This window comes from Hemitrygon akajei, chromosome 10 (assembly GCF_048418815.1).
Source record: "Hemitrygon akajei chromosome 10, sHemAka1.3, whole genome shotgun sequence".
In the NCBI taxonomy this organism is placed as follows: domain Eukaryota; kingdom Metazoa; phylum Chordata; class Chondrichthyes; order Myliobatiformes; family Dasyatidae; genus Hemitrygon; species Hemitrygon akajei.
In genome coordinates this window covers 77,499,453-77,514,326 of record NC_133133.1, presented here as the reverse complement: position 1 = coordinate 77,514,326, position 14,874 = coordinate 77,499,453, and the positions used below count along the sequence as shown (strand labels likewise).

General features: G+C 42.2%; 1 protein-coding gene across 2 annotated transcripts in view; it reads left to right on the top strand.

Annotated features, from left to right (window-relative positions):
- Window positions 1–13,356, top strand: part of LOC140734500 (dedicator of cytokinesis protein 11-like) — a 290,063-nt gene extending 276,707 nt beyond the window's left edge. The window contains exons 51-54 of one of the 2 annotated variants that reach the window (XM_073058547.1): window positions 141–241; window positions 4,781–4,919; window positions 12,131–12,168; window positions 12,729–13,356. In XM_073058547.1, the coding sequence (XP_072914648.1) occupies window positions 141–241; window positions 4,781–4,919; window positions 12,131–12,148 (258 nt within the window). In that variant the 3' untranslated portion in view covers window positions 12,149–12,168; window positions 12,729–13,356. The remainder of the gene's footprint in view (window positions 1–140; window positions 242–4,780; window positions 4,920–12,130; window positions 12,169–12,728) is intronic. The other variant, XM_073058546.1, reaches the window with a different exon arrangement.
- Window positions 13,357–14,874: the final 1,518 nt, after the last annotated feature.

Sequence of the window (14,874 nt, the reverse complement as noted above, 5' to 3'; positions counted from 1 at the left end):
TTCAAAATGTACAGAAAACCTTCCTTTATTTTTACTAAGTCTAGTGAATATTTTTAAGCCAGATATTCAGTTTATAGCTGATACTTGACCATACATAACCTAAAGCATTGTACTGATGAATATATTTGGCTCTGTTATAGGTAAATGCCGGTCCATTGGCCTATGCAAGAGCATTCTTGGATTACAACAAATCACTCAAGCTCCCAGGCAAGAAAGTGAAGCAATTGAAGGAAATATTCCGGTTAGTGAAGGGAGAGAAAATTTACAAAATTGAATGTGGACCTTGCACACATGCTGTTAATGTCTTTGGTACAAAAAAATGGACTTCCTCGACTTTCCCCAAAGATCTTTCCTAATTTCTCTCTTTTGTGTTATTTCCTACACTGCCATTACCATCCACTCCTCCCCTTCCCCTCCACTCCACTCCTCCCCCTTTCCCCATGCCCTCCCCCACCCAGAAATCAAAAAAAGCTGGAAATACTCAGTGGGTCAGACATTTTTTGAAGTTTTAATGTTTCATATTAAAGACCTTCAATCCACCTGTTATCCAAAATTTACAAATCTCCATCTACTGCTAACTTGATGATAATTACCCTGGGAACAATAACATAATCAGAGGTTACTCCTCCCTTTGTTATCAGCTGTACATAAAGAAATCAGATACTTCATGCCTTATTGATTGCAAGTACCAGTGTCTGCACTGTAGATGATTACAACATGTCATTAAGTGTTAATCAGTAACAATTATTGGAATATAAATTATCTCATTTGCTAAATTGCATCATAAAATGCAGATCCAGCAGGGTGAGGATTTTATTAATGACAACAACTCATGTTTCTGCATAAGTTTAATGTGACTTTGTATTTCCTTTTAACAGAGAAGGAGGCCATTTGGCCCATTGCAAATATGCTAGCTCTTGGATTCCATTATGCAAGAACCCGTTCTCTCACCTACTACCTACCATTAGCTATCTGAAATGGGTAACTAATCCATGAACCAGCTTAACTTTAGGCAACAGGAACACCCAGAAGAAACCCACATGGTTACAAAGGGAGCATACAAACTCCACACAGACAGCGCCAGAGATCAGAATCAAACCTAGGTCTGTGAAGCACTAACTGCTGCAGGAGATCTAGTGAGAGGAGCAATGGATGACATTGCTTTATAAACAATGGCATGAATACTGAGGCCAGTATCATCTTTCTTTGACAGAGTCATTGACAGGCCAACGGTAAATTCTCTTCTAATCATCTGATAGCTAGGTTACTGGAACTTGATCTATTATTGTTGTATTTCAAAGTTCAAAGTAAATTTATTGTCAAAGTACATATATGTCACCACACACAATCCTGGGATTTATCTTCTTGCCTGCCAACTCAATCTATAATAATTTCCGTAAATGAATTAATGTAAGATGGCATCAACTTGGGTGTTCAACCAATGTGCAAAAGGCAACAAGTGTGCACAAATGCAAAAAGAAAGAAATATAATAATAAATATTGAAAACACAAGATGAAAAGTCATTGAAAGTGACCCATTGGCTGTGAGAGCATTCAGTGATGGGGTAAGTGAAGTTGACTGAAGTTATCCCCTTTGGTTCAAGAGCCTGGTGGTTAAGGGGTAATAACTATTCCAGAAACTGGTGGTGTGAATCCTGAGGCTCCTGTACCTACGTCCTGATGGCAGAGCAACAATAGCTGATGATCTGGGTGCTGAGGGTCCTTGATGATGGATGCTGCTTTCCTGTGACAGCACTCCATAAAGATATGCTTACTGGTGGGGAGTGCTTTACCTGTGGTGGACAGGGCTGTATCTACTACCTTTTGTAGAATTTTACATTCAATGTTATTGGTGTTTCCATACCAGGCTGTGATACAGCCTGCCAATATACTCTGTACTTCACATCAAAAGAAGCTTGTCAAAGTTTTAGATGTCATGTGGAATCTGTGCAAAATCGTAAGGAAGTAGAGACGCTGCTGTGCTTTCCTCTTGATGGCACTTATGTGCTGGGCTCAGAAAAGATCATCTGAAATGATAACACTGAGGAATTAAAAGTCGCTGACCCTATCCATTTGATCCACTGATGGGGACTGGTTCAGAGATCTCTGGTTTCCTCCTCCTGAATTATCAGCTCCTTGGTCTTGCTGACATTGAGTGAGAGGTTGTTGTTGTGGCACCACTCAGCGAGATTTTCAATCTCCCTCCTCAATGCTGACTCATCACCACCTTTGATTCAGCTTAGGACAGTGCTGTCTTCAGAAAACTTGAATATGGTATTGGAGCTGTGCTTAAGTCATAAGAGTAAAGTGAATAGAGCAGAGGCTAAGCAAACAGTTTTGTGGTGCACCTGGGCTGATGGAGTTTGTTGGGTAGATGTTGCCAATCCATACTCACTGGGGTCTGTTAGTGAGGAAATCAAGGATCCAATTGCACTGGGAGCTATTGAGGCCAAGGTCCTAAAGCTTATTGATCTGTTTTGAAGGGGTGGTGGTGTTGAATGCTGAACTGTAGTCGATTAAGAGCATCCGGATGTATGCATCTTTGCTGTCCAGATTTTCAGGATGAGTGAAGAGCCAGTGAGATGGCATCTGCCGTGGACCCGTTGCGCCAGTAGACAAATTGGAGCAGATCCAAGTCACTTCTCAGGCAGTAGTTCATATTTTTCATCACCAACCTCTCAAAGCATTTCATCAATGTGGATGTAGGTGTTACTGGATGATAATTACTGAACCAGGTTACCACATTCTTCTTGGGCACCAGTATAAGTGAAGTCTGCTTAAAGCAGGTGGGTACCTCAGACTACCAAAGCGAGAGGTTAAAGATCTCAGGGAACACACCAGCCAGTTGGTCAGCACAGGTCTTTAGTACTCAGTCAGGTACCCAGTCTGGACCAGATGATTTTCAAGGGCTCACCCTCCTGAAAACTGCTCGCACATTGGCCTTAGAGTCTGAAATCACAGGATCGTCAAGGGAGTAAGTCTGTGGGAGTTTGTGATGGTTCCTCCATGTTTTGATGGTCAAAGCAAGCATAGAAGCATTGAGCTCATCTGGAAGTGAAGCTCTGTTGTCACTTGTGCTGTGTGATTTTACTTTGTAGGAGGTGATAGTATTCAAGCCTTGCCACAACTGTTGAACATCCTTCATTGATTCAAGCTTGGTCCGGAATTATCACTTCACCTGTGAGATGGCTTTCCACAGATCGTACCTTGTAACTTTCTTGGTGACCAGACTTGAATGCCTCTGATCTGGCCCTCAGCAGATTGCAGATCTGATGGTTTATCCAGGGCTTCTGGTTGGGGAAGACTGAATGATTTTGTGGGAGCACACTCGTCTACAACTGTTTTAGTAAAGTCTATGACAACCATGGCGTATTCAATTACAGGTTTCCCCTGCTGTCCAAAAGTATGAAACTGTTTGTAAGCCAAAATGGCGTAAAGCGAAGAAGCAATTACCATTCATTTATATGGGAAAAAATTTTCAGCGTTCCCAGACCCAAAAAATAACCTACCAAATCAAACCAAATAACACATTAAAACCTAAAATAACACTAACATTTAGTAAAAGCAGGAATGATGCCAACTAAAAGAGACCACTTTGCTACTAGCAGAACCAATAGTGAGTGACATTGGCAGCTTTCAAGATTCATTCTCTCTGTGTGTAAATAGTACGAATGGTGGATGCAGGCAAGTTCAACGCATGCACAATGTCTTTATTTCATTCACCACAATCAAAATGCTTAATTATGTCCAGTTTTATGCTAGGTATAACACCCTCACGAGCTCACTTAAGCTTTTCTGATACCTTAGGACACATCCTGCTAACAGATGCACAAAGTAAATCAAGATAAAGCACAGGTGCTCACAGACACAGTTCAAAACTATGGCGGCTTGTTGCTGGGTGCAGTTCCCGGGGAAGGAGTTTGGTGGTGCCACTCTCGCTGCTCGGGGTGCACGACGTGCCTCTATAACAGATATTTTCACCTTTCGCCTTTTTTCGTAAAAGTGAAAATCCTCTTCGGATTTCTTTCCGTTAGTGAAAACAGGTACTAATGTAGGTCTTTTGTAAAAGCGAAGTGGCAGGGGACACCTGTAGATCCATAGAGAAGTCCTTGAACATGGCACAGTCTACTGACTCAAAGCAATCCCATTGCCACTTCACCGCGCTTCCCATGGGTACTGGTGAAGAGAATTGCCCAAAGCAGATGTAAAGGAGATTTATTTATTGAAGTCACATGACGTAGATAACCCCTAAAGCAGGATTCCCAACCTGGGGTTCATGGACCCCTTGGTTAATGGCATAAAAACGGTTGGGAACCCCTGCCCTAGAGCTTGTCTTCTGTCTCCCTGAATTGTGCAGTGAGTGATTAGACATCCATGTGAAGCCCAGGTTATTGACCATTCAAAGGACATGATCAACTGGAGCTTCATAAGTCAAAGTCAAGTTTATTGTTGTATGCACATGTAATTGTTTGCCCAAGTGCAAGGAAAAACTTACTTGCAGCAGCATCTCAGGCACATAGCATCGTAAAAGCAGCATTCACAAGAAGGACAAAAGATATACACAATTTTTACAAGAAAGAACACAATTAGAACAAAAAAAAGTCCATTCTAGTACGAAGTAGTTGCTGTGGTGCTGAACTGTCATGATTAAGGCTGTGCTGGTACATTTAAGAGCTGAATAGTCTTAAACCTGCTGGTGTTTTATCGCAGCCGTTACTGGGGCATCAAGTTCACTCAGGAGTGTCTAAAACTAAAACAGAAACATTTCCTTTGCCTGCAGGGAATTTGTTACAGTCTGCAGCCTTGCCCTGGATTTAAACGAGCGGCTGATTAAGGAGGATCAGCTGGAGTACCATGAAGGGTTAAAGGCCAACTTTAAAGACATGGTGAAGGAATTATCAGAAATCACCCAGGAACAGGTGAGTGACACTGAATGGTTGACAACAGGTGATGTGAGCCAATAAATCAAATTCCTTTTGAGAGTTTTATACTGACCATAAAGGTCATGTTAATGATTAAATTTTATTTTAAGTCATTTATTTGTACAGGTTGCTGTAGGCTAGACTGAGTGGGTGGTTCCGTCGAGCTACAAATTCTGCATTGTTTCTTGCTCACGAAGGAACTGTTTTGTCCCTCCGGACCTGAAGGTCTGTTACAGTCAGAGCACCCACATCCTTCACCCTTATGCCCCTCACCTCTCCTAATTTTTTTTTCCTCTGTGTCCCAGATGGATTCGGACTTGTGCACAGTACTTTTCCCCCAGTGCTTGCTCAGCAATCAGCGTGGGTGTCAGCACCAGGAGTGGCCAAATAGGTTCAGTTCTCAACTCCCTCTACCTCGTTAGTGCATTAGCTCTGCCTTGCAGATCCGGGAACCAAATTTGAATCCTGAGCAGGGATGCTGTCTGTGGGAAATTTTTGTGGGTTCCAGTTTTCTCCAACATCCCAAAGATATGCCATCCAGTTAGTTGGCCATGTCTTGCTGTAAGTTGAGTGGGAAAGAGAACAAAGGTGTGTAGATAGGCACATGCGAGAGAGTGGCTTGCATGTAGACAGAGAAATAGGGGAAGAGAGATTCTTGATTGGAAAGGGCATAGAAGGATATAGGGAGAAGACAGGAGAGGAAAATTGGATCAGCCATGATGAAATAGTAGAGCAGACTCGATGGGCCAAATGGCTTAATTCTGCTCCTCTATCTAATGGGAGTAGAATTGATGGGATTATTCTCCTGGGAGCTGGCATAGATACAAGGAGTTGAAAATCATAGAACCACGATTATTCAGCCCAACTCATCAATGTGTACCTGAGCTATTAGCATTTTCCTGCATTTGGCCCATATTCATCTAAATCTTTCCTATCTGTGTACTATACAGATGCTTCTATAAATACTATAATTGTACCTGCCTATACCACTCTCTCTGGCAGCTCACTCTATATCTTCACTACCCTTTGCGTGGAAAAACTTTGCCCCTTTACTTTACATTTTTTCCCTCACACTTTAACCTTGTGTTTTTGTTTTAGTTTTAGACACCCCTACAGTGCGAAAAGGACTGTGACCATCCAATTATCTATGCTGCTCATGATTTCTAAACCTCAGTAAGGTCACCCCTCGGCCTCCTTTGTTCCAGGGAGAAAAGCCCAGCCTATGCCGTCTCATTTTACAACTTAAGCTTCCAGTCCTCAGTGAACCTTTTATGCGCCCTTCCTAATTTAATGACATACTTCTTGTAGCATCGTGACAAGAACTGCACAGAATATCCCGGGTGAGCAGTGATGGGCATCAACCTCTGTATCTAACTGGATGCCATGTGATCTAACTGTCCAACCTTGTCAAAGTCATTGCTAAAGTCCCAGTAGACAAGTTCAACCACCCTGGCTTTGCAAGTCCTCTTGGCCACTTCTTTAAAAAACACACACTCTAATTTCTTAGACATAATTTCCTACTCTCAAAGCCATTTTAACTGCAGGTTGATTCTGTCTCTGAGTGTCTTGCACTGCCCTTCCCACCACTATCGCCAGCAATTTTCACATGACTTTCACATTCCTCATGATAGGCTCTCAGCCTATTATTCCTTGGCTTGTCTTTGCAGCCCTTTTTAAATAAAATGCTGGAGGAACGCAGCCTGATGATGGGTCTCGGCCTGAAACGTTGACTGTTTACTCTTTTCCATAGATGCTGCCTGGCCTGCTGAGTTCCTCCAGCAATTTGTGTGTGTTGCTTTGGGTTTCTAGCATCTGCAGATTTTCTCATGTTTCTAATTTACCACATTAGCCACCCTCCAGTCTTCCAGTGCATCACCCTTGGTGAACGGTGATTTAAGTGTCTCAGCAATTTCATCCCTGGTTTCAGACGATGTCTTGAGCTATACTGTGTCATATTAACTATGGAAGCTTTTCAGGCAGAATTGACGTAGAGAGTGTACATATAGGGAAGAGAATATGGCCCATTCTCTGAGCACTGACCTAAACACATGTTCAAATATCTCAATGGCATCTGGAGAATTTGAATTTAGTAAATAATATAAACAGAAATAAAACCAACTCAGAGACTATGGTTTGATCTGATCTGTTCACAGTATTCCCAAGAGAAAGGTTTGGCACATTCACTCAGTCTGCCCAGCTGTGTGGTTGTTCTTTCCTTCCCTCTGAAGTGTCTTCACAAACCATACAAGAGCTGCCCAAGATGGGAGAGACGTGCAGCAAAACACCGGGAAGAACTTACAAGGAGGAGAGAGAGGTTGGGGGATTGGGGTAAGGCAAGAGAAGGAGAGAAGGATATTGGAGAGATAAGCAAGTGAGGTCAGTGCATGCTTTAGGAACATGACAAGGTATATTACATGTTCTGTAAATCAGGAACTGAAACATTTTTATGTTATAACAGGAAGGAGAGGTGATGTTGCATAAAGTCAATGTTCAGGGATAGGATGTCCCCAAGCTCCTTGCTGCTCTGTTCAAACCCAAGGTCAAGCCCAAGGCCAGATACATCCTGAGAATCTGGAGTGGAAAATAACAAGTATGTTTCCGTGGAGCCCATCTTTGTTAGATTCATCAGCCAAGTTCTGTCAGTGGTGTGAAGGAGTTGTTTTATTGTTCACATTCAGGAATGAATAGGAATAAAAGTACAGGGCTCTGAAGAGAGGAGTAGGTAGTGGGACCAGCTGAATTGCTCAAATGGTCAAATAGCCTCCTTTGGTGATATAATGCGAGCTTGCCTCTGTTAATGATTATCTTAAATGCCAACTGTGGAGTTTCTGACAATATTAACAGTTTTGTATATCAAGGTTGCTCTTCTCAAATGTTTAATACATGTTGAAGTCTTAGCTTATCTAAACTTGGTACTGCCAAGAAAGTAATTACAGGGATAGGTTGAGTGAGGTAATCATTTGAGATCCACTTCCTTTTTCAACTTGCACCTAACCTTCCGTTAACAGTGGGCTTAGCTCGCAGTTTCTGATGTTTATTGTGGCAATGCAAAGCAGCTCTTTGTGCACTGTTAACTCCAGATACTGATCCTCACAGTGAACAATACTGCCTGTGAGGCTGCACGCTACGTTTTGCATCTTCCCCTCTCTGCCTGCATCTAATTATAATGTTACATTTGCTTAATGAAACTAAATGGCGTGTCAAAGTTGAATCCCTGAATTTGCACATGACCACTCTGTTGGAAGTTTGTTGAAAGTGTAGTTACATTGCTTTTAAACTGTTTGAATTGTGGGGAATACTCCATAGTGAGGTACCCCCCAATGAGCAGTGACGATATCTGTCCTTCAGGCCAAACAGGTCAATGTTTCAGCACAAATAAGAGTAATGTTAACAGGAAAGTAGGTTTCTGGAAAAGCTGCCACATTTACTGGTCTCCAGTTGCCTTGGGAATGTGGGATTTCACTGCAGTCCAGAGCTGAACATGGACTTGAACTGCTTTAATGAGAGCCAGCAACTTGACTCGGCACTGATAAAAGAGCAGCATTATACATTCAGGTCTGGATAGTGTGTGGCCCAAAGGGGACCGGGACAAGATCGAAGAGGTGCCACCGAAACTGCTTTGCTAGTGCAGTTGATGGACAGACTGTCCACTGTCAGGGGTCCTGAACGTAATGTCGACCAGCTTCCTGGGTGTTGTACATCCAAGTGAATGACAGCTCTTTTATCACATTCCTAAATGAGACCTTGCAGAAAATGGCAGAGGTTTAGAGGCAGTAAAGTAAGAACCATCTCTCAAAATACCCAGACTGTAGCAGTCCTTCTAATGGATTCCAGGAAGCTTCTAGTCAGTGATGAGATCTTCCATTTGCCCTTTCCTCAAAGCTGGCATGGTACTGGTGGTAATGTGGGCCAGGTTACAGAGACGAGTTGTCTGATGTTTACAGGGAAAAAGATGCCGTGTCCACTAACCACTGACACTCTGCAAGCATTCATTCTAGAGTTGTGATCAGACCTGAATGCAGTCCAATGGTTCACCAATGAGCCATGACCCATGCACTCCATCCAAAAAGGAAGCTCATCATTAAAGCAAAAAAGTGGTTGAACTAAGAATATACCTGGTCAATGTGAATGACCTTTGAGAATTCTACAGGTCACGTATATTCTGAATTACCATGAGCTCAATCCTAAGCCTGGAGTCGAAAGTAGGTCAGAATGTTTATGGATTGAACCAACAATGCACTTTTGTGGAACATCACTTAAACCTGTGGAATATCACTTAAATCTTTTGCGTGCTTATAAGGCCCAGTCACAGGTCCACCTTCAGCTGCCAATCAGGATGAATACCTGATGTCAAATTTAGATTGAAAGAAGGACTGCCCCAATGTGCGTAATCAAATTTCAGTAAAATAAATATCTGAATCACGTATTTTTATGCCAATGTCCCAAATTTTAGATTTTGTATTCACTGCCTTTATTCTAATCACTTTTGCTGGCCTTTCCTGCCTTCCATGCTTGAATTTATAAGACACCTGTAAATGGCATGGTTAAGAACCTTTTAAAGGATAACTCTTTGCTCCATGAAGGAGCACTAAGGACTCAAGGTATCTCAAGGGACTTGGGCTAATAAATGGCAGATGGAGTTCAATCCAGATCAGTGTTAACTGATGTATTTTGGGAGCACTAATGTGACTAGGATCTTCACCATAAATGGGAGGATAGAGAGAATTGAAGAACAAAGAGATCCTGGAGTATAAGAGCAGATCCTTGAAGGTGGCAGCCCAAGTAAATAACATGGCTAAAGCTTATAGGATATTGGCCTTTGTTAATCAAGATAGTGAATACTAAAGCAGGGAGATTATCTTCAACTTCACAAAATTATGATTAGATGCAGTTCTGGGAACCACCCTTAAAGTGGCTGCAGAGGAGATTCACCAGAATATTGCACGAGGAATGATTCAGTTATGAGGTCAGATTGGAGAAGTTGGGTCTCGTCTCCTAGAAGTTGAGAGGGGATGTGACGCAACTTTATAAAATAGCAGTGTATAAATAGGGTAGACAACAGGAAAAGTTCTCCCACATGGAGAAAATGAGACAGCATAGATCTAGGATAATCAGAAAGACAGTCAGAGCGAACGTAAGTGACCCTTTTTCATCCAGGAACCGGTGAGTACCTAGAAAACACTGCTCGAGAAACTGTTGAAGCTGAATTGCTGACATCATTAAGAAAGTTTCTAAGTATGGGTTTAGGCATAGAAGGGTCTAGGCCGAATACTGGGAAATGGGATTGGGTGCACCCTGCTGAGCTTGTATGTGGTGCAACAAATTGCCTGTTTCTGTGCTACATTACGCTGCAATTAATGTTGCATCTGAAAGAATGTTTCTGCAGCAAGGCATCGATGAACACTGTGAGTCAGCCAAAATCTTTGAGCTCGATCATCCACATATTTGAACTATGACTTTTCAAATTGGCAAGCATCTCTGATCAGACCATTTCGAACCGGGTATAAGAATTTCCTTTGGAATGTAACCAGGCAAGGTCTGACACCATGCATCGTGAGCCAACATTAGCTCAAAAGAATAGGTTTTAAAACCTCTTAAAGGAGGAAAGAGATGTGGAGAGCTTTGAAAAGAAAGGGCTTCGAGAGATTGCAGTTCCTGCAATCTGGAGGTTCAAATATATGTTGAAGTTCAGCAGGTGGAGCAGCATCTGTAGAAGGAAAGGGATTATCAATGCTTCAGGCCGAAACCCTGCATCAGAGCTGTAAGAAACTCAGACTTTAATATCTGACTATCAATGAGGGCAGTGAGGAGGAAGGCCAATTAAACACCAAAGTTCCGAGTTGAAGTTTGGATTTTTGAAACGGTTGAAGGAAAATATTGAGTAGGTCAGGGATACAGACATGAAATGACTCTAATCCCATGATCAGAATATTTTTAGTTTGTATCCTGTTTCAACAGCTACTGGAACAATCAAAAACATTTTCAATCGGTCTTATGTAAAGCTGAAAACATAACTATCCAGACAGCAGGTGTGAAATTTATGCAGAGAGAAAATGTCTATAATCTCGCTACTCTGAGAAAGCTGTTTTATCCAGTGCTGTGTCCACCAATGGGATAATTCAGGCTTCAATTGTCATGTGTGTAACACAAAAAAGCAGGAAATCATTTCCTCCTTGGCAAGATTATGAAACTCCGAGCAGAATACTGTTGCGTTTTCAGAAGTATGTGAGCTAGCTGTGTGTACGGTGTGTGATATAGGTGACTTAATTTTGAATATTCTCTTCCTAGGTGAGAGGGGCTATTCAAAGTGTGAAACTCTTAGACTCTTTTCAGACTGAGGGGAAGGGCTGGGAAGAGTGAGAGTTGAAGGCAAAGTAAGGAAAGCAAATAGATGGAGTTGAAATGTAGTTTTGGTCATGATGTATTTGAAAAGCAGATAGAGGTCTGACTTGTCTGAAAGTTGCCTCACAGGTAGATAGGGTAGTTAAGAAAGCTTATGGGGTGTTAGCTTTCATAAGTCGAGGGATAGAGTTTAAGAAACATGATGTAATGTTGCAGCTCTATAAAACTCTAGTTAGGCCACATTTGGAGTACTGCGTCCAGTTCTGGTCGCCTCAGTATAGGAAGGATGTGGAAGCATTGGAAAGGGTACAGAAGAGATTTACCAGGATGCTGCCTGGTTTAGAGAGTATGGACTATGATCAGAGATTAAGGGAGCTAGGGCTTTACTCTTTGGAGAGGAGGATGAGAGGAGAAATGATAGAGGTGTACAAGATATTAAGGGGAATAGACAGAGTGGACAGCCAGCACCTCTTCCCCAGGGCACCACTGCTCAGCACAAGAGGACATGGCTTTAAGGTAAGGGGAGGGAAGTTCAAGGGAGATATTAGAGGAAGGTTTTTCACTCAGAGAGTGGTTGGTGCGTGGAATGCACTGCCTGAGTCGGTGGTGGAGGCAGATACACTAGTGAAGTTTAAGAGACTACTAGACAGGTATATGGAGGAATTTAAAGTAGGGGGTTATATGGGAGGCAGGTTTTGAGGGTTGGCACAACATTGTGGGCCGAGGGGCCTGTACTGTGCTGTACTGTTCTATGTTCTAATATATTTCATTTTCACTGACCTTTCCATGTACCTAAGACACACATTACTCAGCTGTTTGCAATGTTGTGAAAGTTATTAACCTTCTGATCTCTCCTTTATTTCAAGCATGCTGGCTTATTATGAAGTGCTGAAGAAATTAATGGGTAAATGCATTCCATAATTTCTGCATCAAGTGTAAGAGGGAGGGAGCTTTGTGCATACACTTCCAGTAAATTCCCACCCTCACTCAGCCACTGTCTGACTCTCAGCTCCCCAAGTTGCTCATTGTATGCTATGTCCTGCTCAGAACTGTGGCTGATCCTGTCTGCAACCCCAGGCATTCCACTGAACCTTTGGTAGCTACAGCATCCCCCTCCTTGAATAAGATTCAGGTATTTCTGCAACTGTCACCCTTCATTTAACTGGCATGGAAGTTGGGGAGTATGCTCAGTACTTGCCAGCTGGGCCGTGCACGCAGGTGTTGGGAAGGTTCCTTTTTGCAGGCCAGCATGCAGCCAAGCCCATTCAAGATTGAGAGTGAGCCTCTTTGTAGTAGTTTGGGGGAATTAAAGAGCTGATTAAATGTCAGTGACCATCTTGACATTTGACAAAGGATCTTCTTCCTGAGCTCTCTTGTAAATGATTATAAATTATGCTTATTCCAGCCTCTCCTGGAACTGTGACTGTTTTCTTTTCTCTCACCCCCACCCCTTTGTAATTCAAGATGCTGGCAGAAGATGAACTGGTGACGTCCCAGCTAAGGAACTCGCTGCATGTTTTCAGTGCAATCAGTGGAACAGCCAGAGGCCACTCCGCCTTCCCCTCGACACTCTGACACCCACCACCAAGCAGAGGTGTTGCCCAATCTTAATGGATCCTTTCCTCGCAGAATGGAAAGCAGGGCTGGATTGTCAGGACAGTGTTGCATTTGAACTTGGCACTGCAGGACTTCAGACTCCTCCTGCACCGGCTACCCTACATCCTGATCACCCTCTCAGCCCTCCCTTGTAAGAAAAGTGCTCTTCAATCCACACACCCAGGCCTTACAGGACAGCGCGATGCCTTGCACTCTGAAGAGCCTCATCAGGACGTCTGTCTGCACTGGAGATTTACAGAACTGTGGATTTGAAAATGATTGATCGGGTTGGAACACCAGTCCCAAACCGAATACTTCAAGGTGGCCAATTCTTTTCCAAGTGTACAGTATAAAATAGAAATAGTATCTCACATCTGTATGCCGAATTGTCATCTCAAACTGTTGTGTATTTAATTTGTAACTGTGAGTAGCAACGCACTGCAATCTATAGTGTAAAAAAAAATCCTTAAATATATTCATTGTTTTATATACAGGATATTTCATATGGAGTTTACTTATTTTTCTGTGAAGGGAGTGATGCAAAGCTTTGTGACTGATTGAATAACAGTCCATTGAATGAATCCAAATGCCCTCTCAATCTTCCTTGGTGTTGATAGAAATTCTCCTTAGGTACTTTAATATCTCTGTAGGCTTTGGTCATAATTGAGGTTCTTGACTTGCTGGCAGAGAATGGCCAGGACAAAGTATACCTTGTGACCCACCGCTCACCAAAGTCCTTTGCCAGAGGAATTGCCCCTGTTCCCTTTGCCTCGTCAGAGGCTATTGAGTGAATGAGGAACTTGGCCATTATGCTGTCCCACTGACATGATCACATTCTCAGGAAGACTATTATAACAGTGTCAGATCTTCCTTCAAGAAAGGGAAGATCAGGATCTGAAGCTCTCAAATTGAAGAGAGGAGGTTTAAGCATCTGGATAGATTTAGGAAGAAGTGGGGGAACCCTGCTGTTTATTGAATAGTGCTATGGGGTCTTTAGTGTATACAGTACTTATAAGATTCAACAAGGCGGCACCTCCAGCAGTGTACTACTGAACTGCCCCAATCAAAGACTCCCAGTCCTCAGAGGTGTGATTGAATCTTTGAAATGTTGACAAAAAGCCAAAGCTAAGATTTAAATTCCTGTCTTATTTTTTGTGTTCTACCCTTTGTTTTCTCTTATTCTTATCAGCCTAGGAAGCTCTGTCTTCTCTGATTTGACAATGATTTATTGGCCATGGGCTAATGTAAGAGTGGTTGTCTGGGACTGATGTATAAACAGTGAAACCAACAGCAAATTGGTGCTAGGTGAATCTCAAGACAAAAGAACATTGATGTGTAAAAATGAAAGTGGTTCCAACTATTGGAGATTTTTAACAGTTACACAGTAGGTGAGGCGAGTCCAGTCTGCTTGTCTGTTGATAACTGAAGTCTTATCACTCACAGTTTAAATATTGATAAAAAGAACAGACAATATTGTAGGGTGAGAGGAATAGAGTGAATATCAAAATAGTAAGGAGTCCAGCACTGCATGTTCAATATGGAAAATCAAATGAAATCCTGAGGTAAACAAATGTTAGGACCCACAGCAACACATTTACCCTTTGATCTAGTTTTACCCCATTCTGAATCGCGGCTGCATTATCTGTCTCTCTACTATCTTACATGATATTCTTATCCAAACAAAGCTTCTCCATCTCAATCTTGCAAACCTATTTGGCTTCAAATACCTGTAACTATTTTGGAAAAGAAAGATGCAAAATTCTACCGCTTAACTCAGCTTCTAACAATGTGACCCTTGCTCAAGATACTTCCTTCTAAGGAAGCTATTTTTCTCCTTGTAATGTTTAAAGATTTAATTTAAGTACTGTTTAATTTCTTGGACCAATCCCATAAACTGGTAAATGCAAATCAAAAGCGTTCTAGAAATCTGAAAATGTCTCAGATTTGAAACATTGACTGTTTCTCTCTCCACGGGCGCTGCCTGACCTGCTGGTTGTTTCCAGCATTTTCTTTG